The sequence below is a fragment of the Microcaecilia unicolor genome, chromosome 5 (genome assembly GCF_901765095.1).
Source record: "Microcaecilia unicolor chromosome 5, aMicUni1.1, whole genome shotgun sequence".
In the NCBI taxonomy this organism is placed as follows: Eukaryota; Metazoa; Chordata; class Amphibia; order Gymnophiona; family Siphonopidae; genus Microcaecilia; species Microcaecilia unicolor.
Window position 1 is genome coordinate 126,134,463 of NC_044035.1, and position 27,810 is coordinate 126,162,272.

At 45.3% G+C, this 27,810-nt stretch overlaps 1 protein-coding gene across 4 annotated transcripts in view; it reads left to right on the forward strand.

Moving 5' to 3' along the window:
- PRXL2A (peroxiredoxin like 2A) overlaps positions 1-27,810 on the forward strand; it is an 85,244-nt gene that overhangs the window by 45,175 nt on the left and 12,259 nt on the right. For all 4 annotated transcript variants that reach the window (XM_030203272.1, XM_030203274.1, XM_030203273.1 and 1 more), the window contains exons 4-5: positions 16,944-17,084; positions 25,430-25,594. In XM_030203272.1, the coding sequence (XP_030059132.1) occupies positions 16,944-17,084; positions 25,430-25,594 (306 nt within the window). The remainder of the gene's footprint in view (positions 1-16,943; positions 17,085-25,429; positions 25,595-27,810) is intronic.

A 27,810-nucleotide genomic window follows, 5' to 3' on the forward strand; every position in this document is an offset into this window, starting at 1 on the left:
GTCTGCACCATTTGTATATTCTCCGAGGACAAGCAGGCTGCTTGTTCTCACTGATGGGTGACGTCCACGGCAGCCCCTCCAATCGGAACACTTTTCTAGCAAAGTCCTTTGCTAGTCCTCGCGCGCCGATGCGCACCGCGCATGCGCGGCCGTCTTCCCGCCTGAACCGGCTCGTGTTCGTCAGTCTTCTTTTGTCCGCGCTCGGTACGGTCGTGTTACGCCGTTCGCGCCCCTTAAGTCGACCTCGCGCGTCTTTTTGGCTCTTTCGCTAAAAAAAAAAGGGAAAAGGATTTTGGAAGGACTTTTCGGTCTTTTTCCCCTTCCGGTAATTCCAGTTTTTGCCCCGTTAAGTTTCTTTTCGTTTTCGGGGTAGGCCCTTTTGAGGCCTCGGGTCGAATTTTTTTCTTCCCCTCTTTTTTTGGTGCCTTACCGCAATTACGAGTTTTGATTTCGCCGGCGTGATTTTTCCGCCCATGTCATCGAAGTCTCCCAGCGGCTTCAAGAAGTGCACCCAGTGCGCCCGGGTAATCTCGCTCACTGACAGGCACGCGTCGTGTCTTCAGTGTCTGGGGGCTGGGCACCGCCCGCAGGCCTGTAGTCTTTGCGCCCTTTTACAGGACTCAGGTAGCGAGATTGGCCCAGTGGAACATTTTGTTCTCGGGCTCTTCGTCGGCATCGGCACCGGGAGTATCGAGTGCATCGACGTCGGCAGCGTCAAGACCTCCGTCCTCGGCCGCGACTGCATCGAGTGCATCGAGGCATCGACCCTCTGCATCGGGGCCGAGACATCGGAAGGCTGCGTCGGCGTCGGTGGTACCGGGACCTCCACTTCTGCTGATGTCGTCGGACGGTGGTGCTTCGACTGGAGTGCAGGTGAGGGCTATCCATTCCCCTGCTGGTGGCGGTGAGCCTTCGGGTGGGTCTCCCCCTACCCTGAGGGCTCCTGCGGTACAGCCCCCCCGAGACCGACCTTCTTCGGCCTCGGCCCCGAGGAAGCGACAGCTGGATTCTACGTCCTCCTCGTCGGTGCCAGGAAGTTCCGGTGACATGCTTCGTTTGAAGAAGTCAAAGAAGCATCGACACCGGTCTCCTTCCCGTGTCGGTACCGAGAGCTCTGGGTCACCGAGGGAGTCGGCACCCAGTAGGCATCGGCACCGAAAGGACCGCTCACCCTCTGTTCAGGAGGTGTCGATGCGCTCCACTTTGGACAGCCCGGAACAGCCTCCACGCCCGGAACAGACTCTGACATCGACACCTGCATCGGCTTCCATGTCTTTCTCTACAGCCGCTCTGCACGAGAGTCTCCGGGCCGTCCTCCCAGAGATCCTGGGAGAGCTGTTGCGCCCTTCCCCTCCGGTACCGGGGGTGCTTGTGCCTCCGGTACCGTCGAGTGAGGCGGCTGGCCCCTTGCCCGGGGTGAGGTCTCCGACATCGGTGCCACTTGCGGTACCGACTGCGGTCGCCTCCCAGGAAGGCTCCCCGTCGGCGGAGGGAGCTTCGCCGGTGCGGGCGAGCGAGTCTACCTCTCGACGTTCACACCGTGGCCGTGGTTCCACGGAGTCTAGCCGGGCACGGCTTAAGACACAGGTCCGTGAACTTGTGTCTGATACCGATGGTGAGGCCTCGTGGGAGGAGGAGGAGGACATCAGATATTTCTCTGACGAGGAGTCTGATGGCCTGCCTTCTGATCCCACTCCCACCCCTGAAAGGCAGCTTTCTCCTCCCGAGAGTCTGTCTTTTGCGGCCTTTGTCCGGGAGATGTCTACGGCCATCCCCTTCCCGGTGGTTGTGGAGGACGAGCCCAGGGCTGAAATGTTTGAGCTCCTGGACTATCCTTCTCCACCTAAGGAAGCATCCACAGTTCCCATGCATCATGTCCTGAAAAAGACATTGCTGGCGAACTGGACCAAGCCATTAAGTAATCCCCAGATTCCCAAGAAGATCGAGTCCCAGTACTGGATCCATGGGGACCCAGAGCTGATGCGCACTCAGTTGCCCCACGACTCTGGAATTGTGGATTTGGCCCTAAAGAAGGCTAAGAGTTCTAGGGAGCATGCTTCGGCGCCCCCGGGCAAGGACTCTAGAACCTTAGACTCCTTTGGGAGGAAGGCCTACCATTCTTCTATGCTCGTGGCCAAAATCCAGTCTTACCAGCTCTACACGAGCATACACATGTGGAACAATGTGCGGCAGTTGGCGGGCTTGGTGGACAAGCTCCCTCCTGAGCAAGCCAAGCCATTTCAGGAGGTGGTCAGGCAGCTGAAGGCGTGCAGAAAATTCCTGGCCAGAGGGGTGTATGACACCTTTGATGTTGCGTCCAGGGCCGCTGCTCAGGGTGTGGTGATGCGCAGACACTCATGGCTGCGTGCCTCCGACCTGGAGAATAGGATCCAGCAGCGGATTGCGGACTCGCCTTGCCGTGCGGATAACATTTTTGGAGAGAAAGTCGAACAGGTGGTAGAGCAGCTCCACCAGCGGGATACCGTTTTTGACAAGTTCTCCCGCCGGCAGCCTTCAGCTTCTACCTCTTCAGGTAGACGATTTTTTGGGGGAAGGAAGACTGTTCCCTACTCTTCTGGTAAGCGTAGGTACAATCCTCCTTCTCGACAGCCTGCGGCCCAGGCTAAGCCCCAGCGCGCTCGCTCTCGTCAGCAGCGTGCGCCTCAGCAAGGCCCCTCGGCTCCCCAGCAAAAGCAAGGGACAAGCTTTTGACTGGCTCCAGCAGAGCATAGCCGACATCCAAGTGTCAGTGTCGGGCGACCTGCCGGTCGGAGGGAGGTTGAATGTTTTTCACCAAAGGTGGCCTCTCATAACCTCCGATCAGTGGGTTCCCCAAATAGTCCGGCAAGGATACACCCTCAATTTGGCCTCAAAACCTCCAAATTGTCCACCGGGAGCTCAGTCTTACAGCTTCCAACACAAGCAGGTACTTGCAGAGGAACTCTCCGCCCTTCTCAGCGCCAATGCGGTCGAGCCCGTGCCATCCGGGCAGGAAGGGCTGGGATTCTATTCCAGGTACTTCCTTGTGGAAAAGAAAACAGGGGGGATGCGTCCCATCCTAGACCTAAGGGCCCTGAACAAATATCTGGTCAAGGAAAAGTTCAGGATGCTTTCCCTGGGCACTCTTCTTCCCATGATTCAGGAAAACGATTGGTTATGCTCTCTGGACTTGAAGGATGCCTACACTCACATCCCGATACTGCCAGCTCACAGACAGTATCTGCGATTTCAGCTGGGCACACGTCACTTCCAGTACTGTGTGCTACCCTTTGGGCTCACCTCTGCGCCCAGAGTGTTCACGAAGTGCTTGGCTGTAGTAGCAGCAGCACTTCGCAGGCTGGGGGTACACGTGTTCCCATATCTCGACGATTGGCTGGTGAAGAACACATCCGAGGCAGGAGCTCTACAGTCCATGCAGATGACTATTCGCCTCCTGGAGCTACTGGGGTTTGTGATAAATTATCCAAAGTCCCACCTTCTCCCAGTGCAGAAACTCGAATTCATAGGAGCTCTGCTGGATTCTCGGACGGCTCGTGCCTATCTCCCAGAGGCGAGAGCCAACAACTTGTCCCTCGTCTCGCGGGTGCGAGCGTCCCAGCAGATCACAGCTCGGCAGATGTTGAGATTGTTGGGCCACATGGCCTCCACAGTTCATGTGACTCCCATGGCCCGCCTTCACATGAGATCTGCTCAATGGACCCTAGCTTCCCAGTGGTTTCAGGCTGCTGGGGATCTAGAAGACGTGATCCACCTGTCCACGAGTTTTCTCAAATCCCTGTATTGGTGGACGATTTGGTCCAATTTGACTCTGGGACGTCCTTTCCAAATTCTTCAGCCACAAAAAGTGCTGACTACGGATGCGTCCCTCCTGGGGTGGGGAGCTCGTGTCGATGGGCTTCACACCCAAGGAAGCTGGTCCTTCCAGGAACGCGATCTGCAGATCAATCTCCTGGAGTTGCGAGCGGTCTGGAACGCTCTGAAGGCTTTCAGAGATCGGCTGTCCCACCAAATTATCCAAATTCAGACAGACAACCAGGTTGCCGTGTATTACATCAACAAGCAGGGGGGCACTGGATCTCGCCCCCTGTGTCAGGAAGCCGTCAGCATGTGGCTCTGGGCTCGCCGTCACGGCATGGTGCTCCAAGCCACATATCTGGCAGGCGTAAACAACAGTCTGGCCGACAGGTTGAGCAGGATTATGCAACCTCACGAGTGGTCGCTCAATTCCAGGGTAGTGCGACAGATCTTCCAGGTGTGGGGCACCCCCTTGGTGGATCTCTTTGCATCTCGAGCCAACCACAAAGTCCCTCAGTTCTGTTCCAGGCTTCAGGCCCACGGCAGACTGGCATCGGATGCCTTCCTCCTGGACTGGGGGTAAGGTCTGCTGTATGCTTATCCTCCCATACCTCTGGTGGGGAAGACTTTGTTGAAACTCAAGCAAGACCGAGGCACCATGATTCTGATCGCTCCTTTTTGGCCGCATCAGATCTGGTTCCCTCTTCTTCTGGAGTTATCCTCCGAAGAACCGTGGAGATTGGAGTGTTTTCCGACCCTCATCACACAGGACGAAGGGGCGCTTCTGCATCCCAACCTCCAGTCTCTGGCTCTCACGGCCTGGATGTTGAGAGCGTAGACTTTGCCTCTTTGGGTCTGTCAGAGGGTGTCTCCCGCATTTTGCTTGCTTCCAGGAAAGATTCCACTAAGAGGAGTTACTTCTTTCTATGGAGGAGGTTTGCCGTCTGGTGTGACAGCAAGGCCCTAGATCCTCGCTCTTGTCCTACACAGACCCTGCTTGAATACCTTCTGCACTTGTCTGAGTCTGGTCTCAAGACCAACTCTGTAAGGGTTTACCTTAGCGCGATTAGTGCATACCATTACCGTGTGGAAGGTAAGCCGATCTCGGGACAGCCTTTAGTTGTTCGCTTCATGAGAGGTTTGCTTTTGTCAAAGCCCCCTGTCAAACCTCCTACAGTGTCATGGGATCTCAATGTCGTTCTCACCCAGCTGATGAAACCTCCTTTTGAGCCACTGAACTCCTGCCATCTGAAGTACTTGACCTGGAAGGTCATTTTCTTGGTGGCAGTTACTTCAGCTCGTAGAGTCAGTGAGCTTCAGGCCCTGGTAGCCCAGGCCCCTTACACCAAATTTCATCATAACAGAGTAGTCCTCCGCACTCACCCTAAGTTCTTGCCAAAGGTTGTGTCGGAGTTCCATCTGAACCAGTCAATTGTCTTGCCAACATTCTTTCCCCGTCCTCATTCCTGCCCTGCTGAACGTCAGCTGCACACATTGGACTGCAAGAGAGCATTGGCCTTCTATCTGGAGCGGACACACCCCAACAGACAGTCCGCCCAATTGTTTGTTTCTTTTGATCCCAACAGGAGGGGAGTGGCTGTAGGGAAACGCACCATATCCAATTGGCTAGCAGATTGCATTTCCTTCACTTACGCCTAGGCTGGGCTGGCTCTTGAGGGTCATGTCACGGCTCATAATGTTAGAGCCATGGCAGCGTCGGTAGCCCACTTGAAGTCAGCCACTATTGAAGAGATTTGCAAAGCTGCAACGTGGTCATCTGTCCACACATTCTCATCTCATTACTGCCTGCAGCAGGATACCCGACGCGACAGTCGGTTCGGGCAGTCAGTGCTTCAGAATCTGTTCGGGGTTTAGAATCCAACTCCACCCCCCTAGGCCCATGTTTATTCTGTTCCAGGCTACACTCTCAGTTAGTTGGATAAATTGTTAGGTTAATCTCAGTTATGTCCTCGCCGTTGCGAGGCCCAATTGACCATGTTTGTTGTTTTGAGTGAGCCTGGGGGCTAGGGATACCCCATCAGTGAGAACAAGCAGCCTGCTTGTCCTCGGAGAAAGCGAATGCTACATACCTGTAGAAGGTATTCTCCGAGGACAGCAGGCTGATTGTTCTCACAAACCCGCCCGCCTCCCCTTTGGAGTTGTGTCTTCCCTTGCTTTGTTTGCTACATAAGGGACTGACGAACACGAGCCGGTTCGGGCGGGAAGACGGCCGCGCATGCGCATCGGCGCGCGAGGACTAGCAAAGGACTTTGCTAGAAAAGTGTTCCGATTGGAGGGGCTGCTGTGGACGTCACCCATCAGCGAGAACAATCAGCCTGCTGTCCTCGGAGAATACCTTCTATAGGTATGTAGCATTCGCTTTGGGGAGGGGTTTAATAAAATTGAACAAATAAGTGATGTCTTTATCATTTGTACCTGGGTTTGCACCCACTAGCCAATCAGGATTTCAGGATATGCCTGAGAGAGATGAGTATACCGGGGACAGTTCTAGAAAGGGTATCTACAGTTAGGCACCCAAAAATGTGGGAACGAAACTAGTATCAGTGCATTTGCATGCCTAATGAATAGTAGTGTAAGTCCACAGTAACACACCTAACTTTTAGCGTGACCACTTATGTCATGTCTGTCTGCTGTAAATGGTGCACTTAAATGCTGCTTCTGTGCACGCAAATGGGATTATTCTATAAAGCATGTACTAAAATAGTGGGAACCCCCATGCCCTCCCATGGGAATGCCTCCTTTGCATTTGCGCATGAGAACACTTTAGAAGAGCGCCTAACATACCTGCCGTTTTATCCCTCTTTGGCACTCAACTGATGTTTATCTTTTTTTGTTTGTTTGTTTATGCACCTCCAGTTGGGTGTCTAACTTGCAGTATTCTATATAGAATTATCCTTGCATTGATTCTGATGTATGAACATCTCTCTCGGGCATGATCTTTGTGGATATCCTAAAATCCCAACCTGGCTGGGATCCCCAGGACAGGTTTGGATATTACTGGGCTAGGGCATACTTGGACAGGGTCAAGAAAGAAAACCCTTGGCCTCTTATCCATTTGGCTCTTATTTCTACATATTCGGGGCCTAACAGCTATTACAGTATAGAAAATTTTTATAGGCCTTGTTCTATTTTTATTTTTGGAGGGAAAATGGCAGCCAATAGAGCAGACTGTAATGCCCATTTAAACTAAGAGTATAACTTACGCACACCTGTGTACAAAAGAACTCTGGAGGGGAATGTGTACTCTGCTTGCCTTGTTTTCACGCGCATTTGTCTACTCTGTTACACTGTGTTGTGATCGGTTGCTGGAGAAGATCACATGTAGTGTCGCATGGGATTTTGATACAAATCCTACCAATCATATAGTTCCAAAACATACCAGTCTGTTCATCAAATAATCTTCACAAATTAATTACATGGAAATGCCCTTAGATTATTCCAGTCACTTATATGGTATCCACCAAGGGACCCCTCAAAGGAAACCAGTGCCCTGAGGTCCTCAGCCTGTGAACTTTGAAGTTAATTGAAAAGATTTGAGTTCTGGAAGGTGCCACCTGAGTCCTTGATACAGTCCTTTGTGACAAAACCCTGTGGTTGGATAATTTCAGAGAGATAAGAAGGGGCATAGGTAAGAGTTCTTGAGCGACACAAACTCTCTTTTGAGGGCATGAAAATGTTATGTTGACAGAGTGCACATAAAGATAAGTGATTTTTCAGTACCCTTTTATACTAATATATTTATGCATATTTTGTTTGTGATTTTTGAATTTTTTTTGGATACTTTAACAGCTTATATTTGTGGTGGTAGGGATATGGCCTGGTGCTCGCCTTTGAGGAGTCCATTGGTGGATGCCATATAAGTGATTGGAATAATCTGAGGGCATTTCCATTTAATATATATATTGTTATAAGAATTATTTAAGTCTTATTTGTGGGATAAGAGAACTTGAAATTATATTGCATTAGCATGGGGTTTTTGAGCCATGAGTTGAAGACTGCATTTATGACTGAGGTAACATAGTAGATGACTGCAGATAAAGATCTGAACGGTCCATCCAGTCTGCCCAACAAGATAAACTCGTATCTTGTTGGGCAGAAGTTGAATGCTGTTGAATATGGGAGTAGAGGAGAGAAGAGGATTAACACCTTGATACTTACTGTACTGTAAAAAAATAAAATAAAAATGCTGGCAAGGCAAAAGAATTATACCTAGTATTCAAAAAATGTGAGAGCCTTTTGGGAGGCATGTGAAGCAGGTGAATCTTCTGGCAAAGATCTTCTTTCCATGTGGGGCAGGGCTCGTAGTCCTGGATGGTTTCTCACACAGCTGCTGCTGTTATGCTAATTGCCAGTAACAAGTACTAGAATAGTCTCTGCGAAGCAGCCAATATGCCATTTCATGACTACTGTAGCACGCTTTCTCCATATATTAATGCCTAAAGAAAATCATTGCAAACAAGTCTTCACCCAGCTGCACTGGCACAATTAGTCGTTCGGTTACAAAAAAAATGACCCATGATGCTGTGTGTGTATGTATGTGTGTATATGTATATGTGTACATATACATACACACATACATATATATACATATACACATAGCATCATGGGTCTTTTTTTTTGTAACCGAACAACTAATTGTGCCAGTGCAGCTGGGTGAAGACTTGTTTGCAATGACATTTTCTTTAGGCATTAATATATGGAGAAAGCGTGCTACAGTAGTCATGAAATAGCATATTGGCTGCTTCGCAGAGACTATTTTAGTACTTGTTACTGGCCATTATCATTACGACGACTCCAGTGTACACTCCAACAACATTCTTTCGCTTATTCTGCCTGTGGCAGTTAAAGGGCGATAAATTTGAAATCTCGGTTGTCACACGCCAATCGGCTTCCATATTCCTTGCATGCACTTATGCGGAGTCTTTCCTGCAGAGGCGCGGTCTTAAACCATGCATATAAGTGAATTTTGCACTTAACAGTGGTGTGCTAAACCGAAGTTTGTCCCCATAGAAATAATTGATGGCGCCAAAACGGGACCGAAGTACGGCATGCAGTTAAACAGAGCATGCGCTTATCCAACATGCACTAAAATGGAGTGCACTGTGTGTGTGTATGTGTATATATATATATATATATATATATGTACATACATACACACACAGTGCACTCCATTTTAGTGCACGTTGGATAAGCGCATGCTCTGTTTAACTGCATGCCGTACTTCGGTCCCGTTTTTGGCGCCATCAATTTCTATGGGGACAAACTTCGGTTTAGCACACCACTGATAAGTGCAAAATTCACTTATATATATACACAGTGCAGTTTTTTTGGTGGTAAAAACATTTCAGATACAAAAATTAGAACACAAAAGGTATTTCATTCTTGCAATATTAATGGCTCTCCAATAGTCTTTCTGAAACTACACCAGACATTATGAAAAGGTTAGAGGCACAGCTGTCTGCCGTATAATGAGGATTTCTTGGAGGCACATAGGTCAGAAAAGTATATACTGGACTGGAGCATCTTTATTACAGAGAACTGTGCACATCAGAAACAGCTTATAACAATCCTATATAATAATTCTCACCTCCAACAGGATGTGCCTGGGACCGTGTCTGCCGGAAGTGGTCTGCTAGGCAGGCACGCACTGACCTCAGTGACATCAGTGACAGACAATTTGGCAAAGCAAAACAATGAGTGCTGGCCATTAGGACACAGGGTTGATAGGAGAGTTTTAAAAGACTGAAGGAAACAAAAGTGTTAAACTGGAGAAGGGGGGGGGGGGGGGGGGGGGGGAGTTGTGAATGAATGAAAGACATGCAAATTTGGGACAGGAAAACAATCTCAATGCTGCCCATTAGCACACAGGTACATAGGAGAGTTTTAAAAGACTGAAGGAACCAAAAGTGTTCAGGGGGGGGCAAGTTCTGAATAAATGAAAATTTACGAGAGGAACACAATCTGAATGCCGGGCATTTGTACACAGGGTAGATAGGACACTTTTTTTAAAAAATGAAGGACGTGAAAGTATTACATCTTGGGGGAGGGGTGAGGAGGAAAGCGGTGGGGTATCCGGATACTGGGTGTTAGGGCCACGGGGGTACATAGACTTTTGAAAGCCTTAAGGAACCCAAAGTGTGGGAAGGAGGAGGAAAAGGAGGGGAGGGAACGGGGTGAGGGGCATTAGGAACAGGGGAGGGGGCCCTGTCACACACTCTCATTCTCACACACACACTGTCACACACCCGCACATTCACTCTGGCTCTCTCTCTCAAACATACACACTCCCAGGAAAACCTTGCTAGCGCCCGTTTCATTCGTTCCAGAAACGGGCCTTTTTTATTAGTAAATAAATAAAAAGAGCTAAGAAGTAGGGATATAATGAGGGGTTGGGTGCTTTTCTTTCAGTTAATCACCTTTGGATGGTGTAATCTGTGACTTTACAGGTCAAGTTGACCTAAATAAAAAGGAAGTTGAGCTGCTTTTCCTTGTAACTTTTATTACAGTTTTCCTCTGAATTTAATACGCCCCCCCTTCATTCCCACATTCTCATTTCTGAAGGTCTGTTTACCCTCAGGGAAGCATATCTGATCAAATAAGGTTGCCATGTGATAAATCATAACAAACTTGTGGAACTTTAAAAGCGATGGTGGTGATATTTGTTTTTTCTAACTTGCTCTTTTCTTTTTTTGCCAGCAGCCATGCTTCTGTATTGTTTTGAACAAACAAGAAAAGCAGGAGTGCCCCATCCTCCCCCCCCCCCCCACTCCCCCAAGCAGCAAAGCAAAACAAAATAACAAAAAAAAGAAAAAGCAGGGGGTAGACCAGTGTGGTTACCCCTTACGCCAAGCCCCCTCCCTACCCATCTTCAAGTCCTTGCTCAAAGCCCACCTCTTCAATGTTGCTTTCAGCACCTAACCTTTATACCTTTCAGGAAATCTAGACTGCCCCTATTTGACTGACTGTACATTTGTCCTTTAGATTGTAAGCTCCTTTGAGCAGGGATTGTCCTTCTATGTTAAATTGTACAGCGCTGCATAACCCTAGTAGCGCTTTAGAAATGTCAAGTAGTAGTGGTTCCATCACAGGGTATTTATTGACACACACACTGTGTAGTTGTATTTTCAAGTACCTCTTCTTGGTGCAGCTTTGTTGTATGTTTGAATGTTGCTTTCTCAACTGTGATTCATCAACTCGAATTGAAATTAATCCACTCCTGAAGCATGCGCATGTGGCGCTGAAACACAGAACTGCATCGAGTCAGAAGTGTTGATGTTACACATAGCTTGATTTACTGTCAATAAATATCCCATGTTGGGACCACATTGGTCTACTCCCTGCTGTTTCTTTCTTTATTCTGTGTAGTCTTTGCTTCTATTACTACAGAATTTACTAACTGTGATGGAGGGGGATGCTTTTTTCAGGTTTTGATAACCTAGTAACATAGTAAATGACGGCAGAAAAAGACCTGCATGGTCCATCCAGTCTGCCCAACAAGACAAACTCATATGTGCTACTTTTTGTGTATACCCTACTTTGATTTGTACCTGTCCTCTTCAGGGCACAGACCGTATAAGTCTGCCCGGCACTATCCTCGCCTCCCACCACCGGCTGGCTCTGCCACACAATCTCGGCTAAGCTCCTTAGGATCCATTCCTTCTGAATAGGATTCCTTTATGTTTATCCCACGCGTGTTTGAATTCTGTTACCGTTTTCATTTCCACCACCTCCCGCGGGAGGGCATTCCAAGCATCCACTACTCCCTCCGTGAAAAAATACTTCCTGACATTTTTCTTGAGTCTGCCCCCTTCAATCTCATTTAATGTCCTCTTGTTCTACCGCCTTCGCACCTCCGGAAAAGGTTCGTTTGCGGATTAATACTTTTCAAATATTTGAACGTCATATCACCCCTGTTTCTCCTTTCTTCAAGAGTATACATGTTCAAGTCATCAAGTCTCTCCTCATACGTCTTGTAACGCAAATCTCTTACCATTCTCATAGCTTTTCTTTGCACCGCTTCAATTCTTTTTACATCCTTCACAAGGTACGGCCTCCAAAACTGAACACAATACTCTAGGTGGGGCCTCACCAACGACATATACAGGGGCATCAACACCGCCTTTCTTCTGCTGGTCACACCTCTCTTTATACAGCCTAACAACCTTCTAGCTACGGCCACCGCCTTGTCACACTGTTTCGTTGCCTTCAGATCCTCAGATACTATCACCCCAAGATCCCTCTCCCCGTCCGTACCTATCAGGGACCTGCTCTTTCTGCAGCCTGTACCTGCTTGAGAGGATGATGACTGGAGTGGGACGCAGAGGGACTTTCTCCGCTTCAGCCAATAGTCATCAGGGCAGAGCACTGTGTCCCCTGCTATGTACAGGCAAAAGCAGCCCTGCTGATTGGAAGGGGAGGGGGGTCTCCCTTGGACTTGACACTCAAGGCAGCTGCCCTCCCTTCATTCCCAATACTGGCATTGCCTAAACTGTCTTCAATTTCTCCTAGTTACAGTGGTGTGCTGGTAAGTGTTTAACAATGGGCTTTCTGTCCAAAAAAAGTTGCACCCAGAGTGTCACTACCCATCCCTTACTTTGCTCAGCAGGAAGAAAACCCCAGCAGCACCCCCCCCCCCCCCACCGTGGCACATTCACCCTTTTACTCTGCTTCCCACCTCCCCTGGCACCCTTTTGTTTGCTCCCATACCCCATGTCACATTCACCCTTTGACTTAGCCCCAATCCCCCAATGCACACTCGCCTTTTTTCTGGCCCCTTCTCATTTTTAGCCACAGCAGTAGCTCTGCTCACTCTCTTTTGACCTCTCCCCCTGACAATAGGTCACTTCCTCCTCCTGTGCCAACTTAGAGTAGAGTATAAGCTGGCACAGGAGCAAGAAGTGACCTGCTGTGCAGCCAGCGGTTCACTTCCTCCTCTTATCGCATGAACTGCGCTGGAGGGCTCAACAACTGGCTCGCAAAATTCATGAAAAGTTCACAACAGGCTCTCGTGAGCTGGCTCCATTACACCACTGCCTACTTACATTTTCAGGAGAGTCAAAATGATTTATTTATTTTATTACATTTGTATCCCACATTTTCCCACCTATTTGCAGGCTCAATGTGGCTTACATAGTACCTTAAAGGCGTTCGGCAAGTCCGGTAGAGCGAAACAAATACAAATTTATGTTGTGGTCGAGTAAGGTAGGTGCATTTCAGGCACCATGGGGGGGGGGGGGGGGGGGGGGGGGGGCGAGAAGAGGGAAGGTTGTATATTGTCCAGTACGATCATTGGTTTTGCTGTGTTGCGGAGTCTAGGCATTTATGTTGGGTCAGTAGAGTAAGCCTTTTTGAACAGGTTGGTTTTTAGTGATTTCCTGAAGTTTAGATGGTCATAGATTGTTTTCACAGCTTTTGGCAGTGCGTTCCATAGTTGTGTGCTTATATAGGAGAAGCTGGATGCATAGGTTGCTTTGTATTTGAGTCCTTTGCAGTTTGGGTAGTGGAGGTTTAGGTATGTTTGTGATGATCCGGTTCTGTTTCTGGTTGGTCTGCATGGGAGATCAGCATATGCTGCTATCGTATGACTAGATATCGGTGGTGTGTGTGTATATATATATACAGTGGGGGAAATAAGTATTTGATCCTTTGCTGATTTTGTAAGTTTGCCCACTGACAAAGACATGAGCAGCCCATAATTGAAGGGTAGGTTATTGGTAACAGTGAGAGATAGCACATCACAAATTAAATCCGGAAAATCACATTGTGGAAAGTATATGAATTTATTTGCATTCTGCAGAGGGAAATAAGTATTTAATCCCTCTGGCAAACAAGACCTAATACTTGGTGGCAAAACCCTTGTTGGCAAGCACAGCGGTCAGACGTCTTCTGTAGTTGATGATGAGGTTTGCACACATGTCAGGAGGAATTTTGGTCCACTCCTCTTTGCAGATCATCTCTAAATCATTAAGAGTTCTGGGCTGTCGCTTGGCAACTCGCAGCTTCAGCTCCCTCCATAAGTTTTCAATGGGATTAAGGTCTGGTGACTGGCTAGGCCACTCCATGACCCTAATGTGCTTCTTCCTGAGCCACTCCTTTGTTGCCTTGGCTGTATGTTTTGGGTCATTGTCGTGCTGGAAGACCCAGCCACGACCCATTTTTAAGGCCCTGGCGGAGGGAAGGAGGTTGTCACTCAGTATTGTACGGTACATGGCCCCATCCATTCTCCCATTGATGCGGTGAAGTAGTCCTGTGCCCTTAGCAGAGAAACACCCCCAAAACATAACATTTCCACCTCCATGCTTGACAGTGGGGACGGTGTTCTTTGGGTCATAGGCAGCATTTCTCTTCCTCCAAACACGGCGAGTTGAGTTCATGCCAAAGAGCTCAATTTTTGTCTCATCTGACCACAGCACCTTCTCCCAATCACTCTCGGCATCATCCAGGTGTTCACTGGCAAACTTCAGACGGGCCGTCACATGTGCCTTCCGGAGCAGGGGGACCTTGCGGGCACTGCAGGATTGCAATCCGTTATGTCGTAATGTGTTACCAATGGTTTTCGTGGTGACAGTGGTCCCAGCTGCCTTGAGATCATTGACAAGTTCCCCCCTTGTAGTTGTAGGCTGATTTCTAACCTTCCTCATGATCAAGGATACCCCACGAGGTGAGATTTTGCGTGGAGCCCCAGATCTTTGTCGATTGACAGTCATTTTGTACTTCTTCCATTTTCTTACTATGGCACCAACAGTTGTCTCCTTCTCGCCCAGCGTCTTACTGATGGTTTTGTAGCCCATTCCAGCCTTGTGCAGGTGTATGATCTTGTCCCTGACATCCTTAGACAGCTCCTTGCTCTTGGCCATTTTGTAGAGGTTAGAGTCTGACTGATTCACTGAGTCTGTGGACAGGTGTCTTTCATACAGGTGACCATTGCCGACAGCTGTCTGTCATGCAGGTAACGAGTTGATTTGGAGCATCTACCTGGTCTGTAGGGGCCAGATCTCTTACTGGTTGGTGGGGGATCAAATACTTATTTCCCTCTGCAGAATGCAAATAAATTCATATACTTTCCACAATGTGATTTTCCGGATTTAATTTGTGATGTGCTATCTCTCACTGTTACCAATAACCTACCCTTCAATTATGGGCTGCTCATGTCTTTGTCAGTGGGCAAACTTACAAAATCAGCAAGGGATCAAATACTTATTTCCCCCACTGTATGCCTCTTTAAATCACTTTGAATATCGGCCTGAATGTGCATAAGTTCTGGGCACATCCCTGACCTGCCCATGTCCACACCCCTTGCCTTCTGCGCCATGGAATTTACATGCTAAGCTTATAGAATACTATGTTCCAATACATAACTGTAAATTAATGCCTATTAATGCCAGTTAACACCAATTATGACCAATCGGTTTAGTGCCAATTAGCAGCTAATTTGTCAAATTAAATTAATGCAAGTAACTTGCTAAGCATAAAATTGAGTCCACAAGATTACAGAATAAGGGGAAATCTGCAAATAAAACCTAATTGCCATGCAATTTACCTCTAATTTTGAAGTTTTCAGAGAAGAGCGGCAGAAATACATAAGCATAATTTGGTTGAGAGGCCAAATAAGTACCTATTGTGAAGATATTTTATAAATACAATGTAAGCACCTATGTATCTATAAAATGTCCTCAGGTTAAAATATAGGGATATGTCTTTACACCAGCTCAGGAGTAGGTGTAAATCTGCATGGTTGAAGTACACGCTGAGGTACGTATTTTATAATCTCTGTATGTACTTCATAACTCAAACTGTGCCCTTGAATGTGGGTCCATGAATGTAGCGTGCAGGATCTGGGAGAAGGGGTAATATAATAAGGGGTCTTTTACCTGCAAATTTTCCTTTATAAAGTGCATTTTCTTCTCTAGTGAGTGCATAACTCCCCACCTTATCCTTTCACCCCACCTTTCTGCACTGTGCAGTCCCCCTCCTCATCCATCTTGGCCTGTTCTCCACCATGTTGCCAGTAAAGTGGATTTCAGTGACCCTGTCAGTTGCTACCCATTTCATGCTTTGGCAAAACCACAGACTGCAAAATTGTGCACCGGAAGATCTGTGAGGCAGACCCAAACCTTCCCTGAGCTAGTCAGAATTTTTATTTTTCAGCATTTAATGTCTCTGACACAAGAGTATTTCCAGATGTTATTTCTTGTAGGTCAGGAATCTGGCAGAATACATCATAATTGCATAGTATAAACTTTAGCAGTAGTGTATGTTATATCCATGAATCACATCCAAGTTCCTTTGCTCTTGGTTTAGTATTTATTTTCCAGTGTTTTACCATACAGCTTTATTCTTCCATTGAACACTAGATTGATCCTTTTTGGAATAGGGGAGGGAAGAACCCTTGACTACAAAGGAACAGGGGAGGGAGGAACTCTTGACTATATCAAGCAGCTTTATGTTTGATGCCACCAAATGCACAATATTCTCATGTAGGCTTCCCCATGCCAAGGTCCCTGTGAGAAACTGAGGGAGGGGAGGGAAGTCACCGGGTTTTTTTCTCCACATGCTGGTGCTGTGAACCTTTTCAATATTTGAAAGTTGATTGTGGTGGCAGAGGAGTAGCCTACTGGTAAGAGCAGTGGGCTGTGAACCAGAAGTCCCTGATTCAAATACCACAGTGGCTCCTGGTAGTCTTGGGCAAACCACTTAACCCTCCATTGCCTTGGAATGGTCAAGGGTGGAGCTAGCAATCTCACACCATTTAGGACCTGCCATTGAACTTCTGTGGTGGCTGCATAAGCCATTGATGAGAGAGAGAGAAGTTGGTCATGCATCACAAGATTAACACAGCAAGCTTTGAGTTTTGGAACTACAGTGCCGGCATATAGGGCATGCCATTGCTGATCCCTGGTCTGTATGCTGTGTAGGCTTAATTCGTTTCATTTACAGTGCACCATAAGCAATGTTTCATTAAACATTATAAAAATGTATCTGAGACTTGTAAATAAGTAAACTAGGAGGATAAACCTCAGTCCAAAGGCACCGATCTGGTATATGATCATTCATCGCAGGGGATTTTTATACTTATAATTAAGAAATACTGAAAAACTAGAATAACCCTTATTTCTTATTTCTTGCAGGAAGCCAAAGAGCTGTCCTCTCTCAAACCTCAACTTGACCAGTTAGGGGTCCCCCTTTATTCTGTTGTAAAAGAAAATATTGGCTCAGAAGTTGATGAATTCCGGCATTATTTCAAAGGAGACATCTTTCTGGATGAAAAGGTACACATTTGTTGGTGCTTTATTAGGAGCTGCAGATTTTCAGAACGTATAGAAAATAATTCAGACTGGAATATAAACTGTAGATATTAGTTTTCAAACCATTCTCTTCCAAGAATAATTATTATTATTACATTTGTACCCCGCACTTTCCCACATAATGCAGGCTCAATGCGGCTTTGGTTTCAACCTTTAGCACATTGCGCTTCCTTACCCTTCAGATTTAGAGGTTAATATATTCCTGGACGTTTGGGCAACTAGTGTATTTTTGCCCCTCCCCCGCCCTTGACCCTGGAGACTGTTTTTGAAACTTTCAAAAAAACTTAAGGGCTTCAAAAGAAATTTGGAGAACACAGAAAGTGGAGTATGCCTGTATGAGCCATTAAAGACTTAACTGCATTTCCACCTAACTATCCCATCTAGATACTCTAATCTTGCTTGTCTCCTTCAGTCTTATAAGCTAGATTTTTACTCCCTTTTTCCCAATACTCTTGTTTTCTTTGAAGGAAGAATTAATTTATTTTCTAGTCCTTTCATGGATAAGCAAGAGAATTCTCCTATAAGACCAATCGAGTCTGGGTCACAAATACCTGGCAGATCCCAAAAGGTAGATGTATTTCTTAATAGGTCTTTTCAAGAAATAAATTGATGACTTTACCACATATTCCTGGCAAATAATTCTTTAAGGACTTTTTATTTTAAGAACTTGTCCAAACCTCTATTGATCCTCACTATGGGGTCCTTTTATAAGTGTGCTAATATATTTAGTATATGCTAAATAAGACACCTATTATATTCCTATGGGTGTCTTATTTAGCTTGAGCTAATCATTAGCGAGCGCTAAATCCATTAGTGCACCTTAGTAAAAGGACCCCTGTGTGTGTTGCCTTCCAGCAGCAGATTCCACGGCTTAATTATATACATTGTGTGGAAAAACAAAAATCTTTCTGCAATTTATTTTCGGTCTGCTGGTGATTGTTTCATGGAGAGTCCTCCTTGTTTTTAGTAGTGAAAGGTTAAACAACTATCCCCTGTTTAACTATTCGACTTCACTCATGAATTTATAACTTTGTTTTTGGGTCATTTGTAAGGTTAGCTTAGAGAAAAGCATGGACATTGGAAGAAATTTTTCCAGTTTGTGGCTAAAATAATGTTTTCGCATAACCCAACTGAGCTGCTTTTTATGAAGCAGATAGAAAGAAAGAAAGTGACACCAATGAGAATCGCTTATATGCAGTGTGATAGAAAGTTTTTTAGAAGGCTTGTGTAGAATGATGAAAGTCTGGTGATACTAACAGTTCCTTACATTTCCCTGTAAAACCTACTGTACAGTTCCTTAAATTTCTCTATAAAACTTACCATACAAAAACAAAGTAGCAAAAAATGACCTAACAAGGGCACACTAAAGCGGCATGCATTAGTTTTTGCACTGTTGCACACTAAGTGCATGGTAAAAAACAATGTATTTTAATTTTTTTTTTTTTTTTTTGAGGGAATGTGTCCGCGTTAGAGTGGGCATTCCTGCGCTAACCAGTTAGCACATGGATAACACGGGAGCCTTACATAATAGGTGATTTTGAGTTCTGCCACAGTAATTTAAAAAATGGCCACATGCTAATGGCAACACTAGCACACTACTCTTAATGGAAAGACTTGGAAAAAAGGCATTTTTATAGGTGCAGGAAAGACCAACATAAGGATGCTAAGACCATTTCATACCGCAGCCTAGTAAAAGGACCCCAAAGAATAGGCAACACAGTAAATATTTCTTTCATGACATCCTATCAGACCAATCCAGACCAACTGGTTGTGTCCCTCTACCAGTGGATGGGAACAGAGAAAGAAAATAGTTCTTGTGAATCGCTCCTTAAGGTTATTATGCAGCATTGAATGTTCAGTATTTCTTCTGTTTCCAAAGCAGATGGATGACGAGACAGTCCTTCTCCTGACCTGGTTTTTAACTAGTTTCAGTTGAGCTTTGACTACCCTTTTGGGGTTTTGTGCACCTGAGCCAGTTATGTGCTGAGTTTGTTGAGTGTAGGGGTTGCCTATTTGCCTTGTTCTAGTTGTGTTGGGGGTGTCCTCCTGAGCTTGTTCTCCTGACCCAGTTTAATTCCTGGACTAGATGGTATTTATCCTAGAGTACAGATAGAACTCAAAAATGAACTTGCAGAGCTATTGTTAGTAGCATGTAATTTATCTTTAAAATCAAACATGGTACCGGAAGATTGGAGGGTGGCCAATGTAACGCCTTTTTTTTTTTTTTTTTTTTTTTTTAAAAGGTTCCAGTTGAGATCCGGGAAATTATTGACCGTGAGTCTGATGTCGGTGCAGGGCAAAATGGTAGAGACTATTATAAAGAACAAAATTACAGAGCATATTCAAAAGCATGGATTAATGAGATAAAGTCAACATGGATTTAGTGAAGGGAAATCTTGCCTCACCAATCTACTACATTTCTTTGAAGGGGTGAACAAACATGTGGCTAAAGGGGAGCCAGTTGATATTGTGCATCTGGATTTTCAGAAGGAGTTTGACAAAGTACCTCATGAAAGATTCCAGAGGAAATTGGAGAGTCATGGGATAGGAGGTAGTGTTCTATTGTGGTTTAAAAATTGGTTAAAAGATAGAAAACAGAGAGTAGGGTTAAATGGTCAGTATTCTCAATGGAGAAGGGTAGTTAGTGGGGTTCCCCAGGGGTCTGTGCTGGGACCGCTGCTTTTTAACATATTTATAAATGACCTAGAGATGGGAGTAACTAGTGAGGTAATTAAATTTGCTGATGACACAAACAGGCTTATTTTTGAAAGAGATGGGTGCCCATCTTTCGACACAAATTAGGAGATGGACGTCCTTCTCCCAGGGTCGCCCAAATCGGCATAATCAAAATCCGATTTTGAGTGCCCTCAACTGCTTTCCATCGTGGGGACGACCAAAGTTCACGGGGGCATGTCGGAAGCATAGCGAAGGCGGGACTGGGGCGTGCTTAACATATGGGCGTCCTTGGCCGATAATGGAAAAAAGAAGGGCATCCCTGACGAGCACTTGACCAACTTGGTCCATTTTTATCTTGCGACGAAGCCTCAAAAAGGTGCCCAAACTGACCAGATGACCGCTGGAGGGAATCAGGGATGACCTCCCCTTATTCCCCCCAGTGGTCACTAACCCCCTCCCCCTAAAAAAAAGACTTTAAAAATATTTTTTTACCAGCCTCTATGCCAGCCTCAAATGTCATACCAAGCTCCCTGACAGCAGTATGCAGGTCCCTGGAGCAATTTTAGTGGGTGCAGTGCACTTCAGGCAGGCGGGCCCAGGCCCATATCCCCCCTACCTGTTACACTTGTGGTGGCAAATGTGAGCCCTTCAAAACCCACCAGAAACCCACTGTACCCACATGTAGGTGCCCCCCTTCACCCCTTAGGGCTATGGTAATGTTGTATAGTTGTGGATAGTGTGTTTTGGGGGGCTCAGCACTCAAGGTAAGGGAGCTTTGCACCTGGGAGCAATTTCTGAAGTCCACTGCAGTGCCACCTAGGGTGCCCAGTTGGTGTCCTGGCATGTAAGGGGGACCAGTGCACTACAAATGCTGGCTCCTCCCACAACCAAAGGACTTGGATTTTGTCATTTCTGAGATGAGCGTCCTCGGTTTCCATTATCGCCGAAAACCGGGGACAACCATCTCTTTTTTTTTTTTTTTTTTTTTTTTAAATAATTTGTTTATTGCATTTTTTGAATACTACATACAACAACGTGCTTAGCGTACAAACTAATAGTAACCCCCCCCCCCCCCAATTGCGACCCCTTACATCAACTTAAATTAACATCATCTTTAGTCCTGACCCTCAACTCCCCGCCCCCTTGATCTTACTAAATATCCCACCCCCTCCCCCGACCGTAACATGGTGTGGCTCTATGCTGTGATTTCCATTGTTCATATGATTGCCAAGTCTTTTGAAAGGCTCCCAACTTGCCCTTCTTCATTGCTGTTAGTTTGGACATTAAGTATAGATAGTCCACTTTATGTAACATCTTCTGCATATCCGGCGGCTTTTGCTGTTTCCATTCTTTCGCGATTGCTATTTTCGCAGCTGTTAAGTATTGCCATGCAAGTCTGTGCTGCTCTATTGCCAGTGTCTCCGGCTTAAAATTAAGTAAGCAATTTTACGCTTTACATGGATAAGTCTGCTGAAGGACCTGGCCAATCAATGCTGTCACCCCCCTCCAGTAGTCCTGGATAAGGACAACCATCTCTAAGGTCGACCTAAATGTGGAGATTTGGGCGTCCCCGACCGTATTATCGAAATGAAAGATGGACACCCATCTTGTTTCGATAATACGGGTTTCCCCGCCCCTTCGCCGGGACATCCTGCGAGGACGTCCTCAGGAAAACTTGGGCGCCCCGTTCGATTATGCCCCTCCACGTTATTCAAAGTCGTTAAATCGCTGGAGGATTGTGAAAAATTGCAAGAGGACCTTACGACACTGGGAGACTGCATCTAAATGGCAGATGACGTTTAATGTGAGCAAGTGCAAAGTGATGCATGTGGGAAAGAGGAACCCGAATTACAGCTATGTCATGCAAGGTTCCACGTTGGGAGTCACAGACCAAGAAAGGGATCTAGGTGTCTTCGTTGATGCGTTGAAACCTGCTCAGTGTGCTGCTGTGGCTAAGAAAGCAAATAGAATGTTAGGTATTATTAGGAAAGGAATGGAAAACAAAAATGAGGATATTATGCCTTTGGTATCGCTCCATGGTGCGACCGCACCTTGAATATTGTGTTCAATTCTGGTCACCGCATCTCCAAAAAGATATAGAGGCATATTTTCAAAGCACTTAGCCTTCCAAAGTTCCATAGGTTTCTATGGAACTTTGGAAGGCTAAGTGCTTTGAAAATATGCCTCATAGTGGAATTAGAAAAAGTACAGAGAAGGGCGACAAAAATGATAAAGGGGATGGGACGACTTCCCTATGAGGAAAGGCTAAAGCGGCTAGGGCTCTTCAACTTAGAGAAAAGAAGGCTGAGGGGAGATATGATAGAGGTCTATAAAATAATGAGTGGAGTTGAACAGGTAGATGTGAAGTGTCTGTTTACGCTTTCCAAAAATACTAGGACTAGGGGACATGCAATGAAGCTACAATGTAGTAAATTTTAAAACGAATCAGAGAAAATATTTCTTCACTCAACGTGTAATTAAACTCTGGAATTTGTTGCCAGAGAATGTGGTAAAGGCAGTTAGCTTAGCAGAGTTTAAAAAAAAAAAAAAAAAAAAAAAGGTTTGGACGGCTTCCTAAAGGAAAAGTCCGTAGACCATTATTAAATTTTCTTGGGGAAAATCCACTATTTCTGGGATAAGCAGTGTAGAATGTTTTGTACATTTTTGGGATCTTGCCAGGTATTTGGGACCTGGATTGGCCACTGTTAGAAACAGGATACTGGGCTTGATGGACCTTTGGTCTTTCCCAGTATGGCAATACTTATGTAGTTGAGTTGGAGTACCTTCTTTGGCATAAGTTCATGTTTAAAAAAACAAAAAGGCAGCTGTTCTATGGAGTTGAAGTATATCTCAGAGATCCCTACCACCTATTCCCCACCCCCCTCACTGGACCACAAACATCTTCTGTGGAAGTCAGCCTGCATTGGGTAAGCCTATTTTGATTTATCTCAGCGCTCTGGTGTTTGTGCTTCTGTGCCTTATTAAGCTCTAACTGGTATCTGGCTTGACTTTTTCTCACAGCAGAGATCACTGACAGGAAACTTTGTTCTTCCAGTTTCTATAAGCAGTGAAATAGTCTATATGACTGACTATAAGTGCAGCGAATATTTCTTATGTGGAGGATTAACTACTTTTGTTTCTATGTGACATTAACCCCCCCCCCCCCCAATCCCCATTTACTAAGCCACGTGGCAATGCCAACACAGCCCATTCACCTTGGATGGGCTGTGGTGGCGTTAGCGCAAAACAGCCAGTAGCATGGCTTAGTAAAAGGGGGGGTGGGGAGGAGGTAAATTTTTCTCGGTGTCCCAGACTTTGGGGGCCCTCTTTACTAAGCTGCGCTGTAGGCATTCTAACATTTTCACTGCATTCTAAAAATTAGCACACACGCTAACACTAGAGACACCCATAGCGGGTCTTAGTAAACAGGGCCCCTACAATTTTTCCCGCCAAAATTCTTTCTGTTTCTGTCAGCAGGTGTTTGGTTTTTCAAGTGTTTCCTGGCTGTTTAATTCACAGCAAGCAAATCCAGATATTTATTAGCTGCTTTTACTAGGACATATGCTCATACTCTTTGATTCATTGCTGTGTGGTGCAGTTTGATTTAATTTTATATTTTCTGGTGCAGTCACCTTAATGGTTACAATAGCTGCCTGAATAGTAGATACAGATTCTACTGTCTTTCTCTGTGTTTAATTTGAATATCAATTAGGTTGTCTGTTTTTATGTGTAGCAGTCATTAATTCTAATTAACTATAGTTTTTCCTGTATGAACTTCTAAGAAGTAACTTATTATCTTCAGCCAGCTGGCTATATTTTGGCATAAATAACCAAACTTCTTTTTCCCCCCCTGTCGCCAGTATTTAAAAAAAAAAAAAAAAAATCTTGTCAAAGCTGTACAATGCAACTCTTGATTGTGTTCTATCAGCCTTCATGGGTGCACTCTGTTTCAACATAAGTTACTCATTTGGCTTGCCAGATTCAGGATAGTTGCATTAGTGTTTTCAGTTACAGAAATAGTACAGCCGAAGAAGTTTGGTAGCCACTAATGATTCGGAGCTGGCACAGTTTTTTCCATCAGTTGTGGTTCCACCTCCACACATACTGCCCAAGTCTTTCCATATCTTCTGGACTTCTCAGTCTCTGTGTGTTGCACCCATCACCTGTGTTGTGCATGGTTGCTCAATTGCACTGGTATTGCACACTAACTGCACCCACTGGTTTTACACAGTGGTCACATCCGACTATTTTACTTGATGGCAGCAACCACCTTTGCAAATTTGCAGCAACCATCTTGGTTGCACAGTGGTGGCGGCCACCTGTATTATATAATGGCAGTACTCTTCTTGGTTGCTCCCCTGTAGCAGCAACCACCAGTGTTGCTCTCCTAAAGCGGTAGCCCCCCACCATATTGCTCTCCTAAAATAGTTGCCGGTCTAGCTGACCTGCAACATCTACCTGTGCCGTTCCAGCTACAATCACCTCTGTTGTGTAGTTGCAACAATCACTGTTTGCTTACCTGCAATAACTGGCTCGTTCCGTAGTTGCAACAATCACTGTTTGCTTACCTGCAATAACTGGCTCGTTCCATAGTTGCAACAACCGCCGATACTATTCGGCTTAAGCAGCTTCTTATTTTCAGTGCCTGCAACAACCACATGGTTTGCACAGTACTGGTATTTCGTAGATACGACAACCATCTGTCTTATACGGTTGCATGATCAGCTGAGCTGTGTGGCTGAAATAGCTGAATTCCTTCTTTACCTTCAACAGTTGCCTATATGTCATAGCATTCCAAGTCAGTGTTATACCACTGTTCTAGTAGCAGGTGTGTAGCACAGTTACTCTGTCACCCTGTAAGTGTCACTGCTGCAGCAACAGCACCAGCTACCTGTATAGCACAGTTCCAGCAACTGTCTGTATGGCACAGTTTCATACCTGTCTATGTGGCATCAGATGTTCCAGCTGACATGCAAGCTCCCTATTTTCAATTTCCAGCCCCTTGATAAAGCGATGGTGAAACGGATGTCCTGTGGTATTGGTTAGACATTTATGTGGCATCCCAGTCAGTAGCTAACTGCATGTCATTGGCTGTTGTAACCATAAGTAGGGCAACAAAAAAGGAGAACCAAAACACTCCCACACAAAAACCAACCAAGGTGAGAAAAAAGGGGGGGTGATGGGAATGACCACAACAAGATGGACCAGGATAACAGAACCAAGTTCTTTATTCAAACAGAGAATAGCATGCGTCATGAGAAACACTCTTGTGGACCCAGGTTCTGTCATCTTGGTCATTCCCACTCCTTTTAAAAAAAATATAAGTAGGGCATCAGAGTCGGCACCCACACTTATGTTCTCTATGGCAAGTATATTTTATATCATATTGCCTTCAGCATTGGCAGATACGGCTTCAGCTGAGGGACTGAGCTACCACAGGTTGCTGAATCCTGTGGTATATCAAGATGCAGTAAAAGATTACCTTTTACCACACCTTGATAACTCCCCCCCCCCCCCCCCCCCCCCCACACACACACACACAAAATGTAGTTGAATATCTCAGGCACTGGGAAAGGACACTTCAGCCAGGAAATACATCACTAGCTCTAATGACTTTTGTTTGTTTTTCTTAGAAACAGTTCTATGGACCTCACAAAAGAAAAATGCTACTACTGGGCTTCATTCGTCTTGGCGTATGGCAGAACTTCTGGCGGGCTTGGAAGAATGGCTACAGTGGCAACATAGAAGGAGAAGGGATTATTCTTGGAGGTGTCTTTGTAATTGGATCCGGGAAGCAGGTACCGTATTGGAGGAAGGGATGGTAGAGGATAGTAGTTGGTAAGGGTGGGCAGATGTGAAAAGTATTAAGGTTACCCTGTTTGAACATAGAACCCACTGAAAATTAAACAAAGCATTTATGGGCAAATAATGCCCTTTCTTTAAAGTGTGTGTGGTTTTTTTTTTTTTTTGCATGTAGAAATTTAAATGAAAAGGAAAAACTGGTCCAACAGTTCAGTTGGTATCCCTTAGAGCTGGCTTCGACGATTTTTCATTAAATCTAGAAGTTAGCCCAAAAACTGAGGAGCCAGCTGCTGAGACTTCTCTTGCTTCTCCTTCCCCACCCCGCCAGCATTGTCCGCAGTGAATTTTACTTTTTCTTCGGGGGGGGAGGGGGGGTGTAAGAGGAATGGGAATCTCCTGCCAGATCAGCAGTAGCGCTTTCAGAAACTGATTTACTTAGGCTCTTTTCCTATTCTATGTCCCTGGGCAAAGAAACGTTACTTTTACTAAATCAGTTCCTAAAGGTGCCTTTGCAAATCACTGGCAGAGCCAGCAGTCTCCCTTCCCAAAGCATGATGCCAGCTGTGTGATAGCACTGCCTTATTTTATTTATTTAATAAAACTCGATATACTGCTGTGGCCTTAACAAATAGACATAACGCAGTTTACAAAATAGAAAGTCTAAAATATATATAGTAGTAGTAGTACATATGTAAGTTCCAAACATTAAAACAAGCTTAAAAAAAAAAGGGTAATATGTCATGAAGTAGAAGAAAAGGTTTGAGTAAGTAGATGGGTCTTCAGTGCTCATCTGAAAGTGGAGAGAAGGCTGATTATGGATGTTAGTGGAAAGATTGCTCCAGAGTTTGGGCCCGAGGTAACTGAAAGCTGTTAAATGGAGTTGGGGTGGGGAGAGTAAGAAGGTTTTGATCAGCTGAATGAAGACAATGCAATGGTGTGTAGGGGATAAGAAAATTTGAAAAGATAAAAGCACAGAGAATAGCTTTATCTTAAATACAGGAGTGAGAATTTTGAATTGAATACATTTAGATAATGGAAGCCAATGTTTAGCATCAAGAATTGGAGTGACGTGGTCGAACCTATGTGCATTATAAAGATGTTTTGACAACTTGGACTAATTGTTAAAGTTAGAGAGTGCAAAGGAAGACAAGCGTAAAGAGAGTTACAGTAGTTTAAATGAGTAATGCAAAAATCGGAGATTTCAGAGAAGAGGCTGGAATGAAAAGACGTACTGCACAAATTTGACAAAGAGTGCAAAGAATGATGACCGTTCGAATGTGAGATCAGAATCAAATTAACACCTAAAATTTTCAGTGTTCTGAAAGGATAAAGAAATCACCTAGTGTAGGAGGACTGATGTGTAAATCATGACATACGGAAAGAGGATAGACTCATATTTTGCTTTATTCAAGAAAAGAAGGTTGGCCTTAACCCAAAGAGATACCTGAGCCAGACAAGAATTAAGATGAGTGATAGAAGCTGGGCTGGAAATTCTGCAGACGACATGAATGTCGTCTGCATAGCAAAAAGGTGTGCACCCATTATCTTGAATAAGTGTGAGTAAAGTTGGAAGAAAGATGTTAAAAAGTTCCGGGGAAAGGATAGAACCCTGATAAAAGAGGGAGAGAAGTTGTGGAAGTATGGTTAGAAAGGTAACTAGTAAACCACGTAAGAACTGTCCTTGAAATCCCAGTTGAAGCCAAATGTTGAATCAGTAGTGTGTGGTCAACCAGATCAAAAGAGGATGACAGGTCCAATGAAACAATAACAGAACAACGGTGATCATGAGACGAACGAGTGACATGTAGTGCTACTTGTAAGGTTTCTGTACTGTGATGCTGATGAAAACCAGACTAAAATTGGTGTAAGATGTTGCTATTTTCAATATGCTGCAGTAATTGGGTGTGAACTAACTTTTCTATTCTTTAGCCAGGAATGGAAGGTTAGTAATCAGTCAAAAACTAGTAGGTGACAGCAAGTCTAAATGAGGCAGATTGAGGGGGGCTACTTCACAGGAAAGATGTTTCATCATCAAAGCTGGCCATGGGTCTAAGGCTAAAGATGATTGGCAAAGAGAAGCAAAATCTTTACAGAGAGATGTGATTGTAGGCAAATTAAAAGAGGACCAAACTGAAGAAGGGCATGCAGGTAGAGAGGGAAGATGAAGAAGAAATAGAAATTAAGGAATCTGTGGTAGTCCTAGGGGACGAAG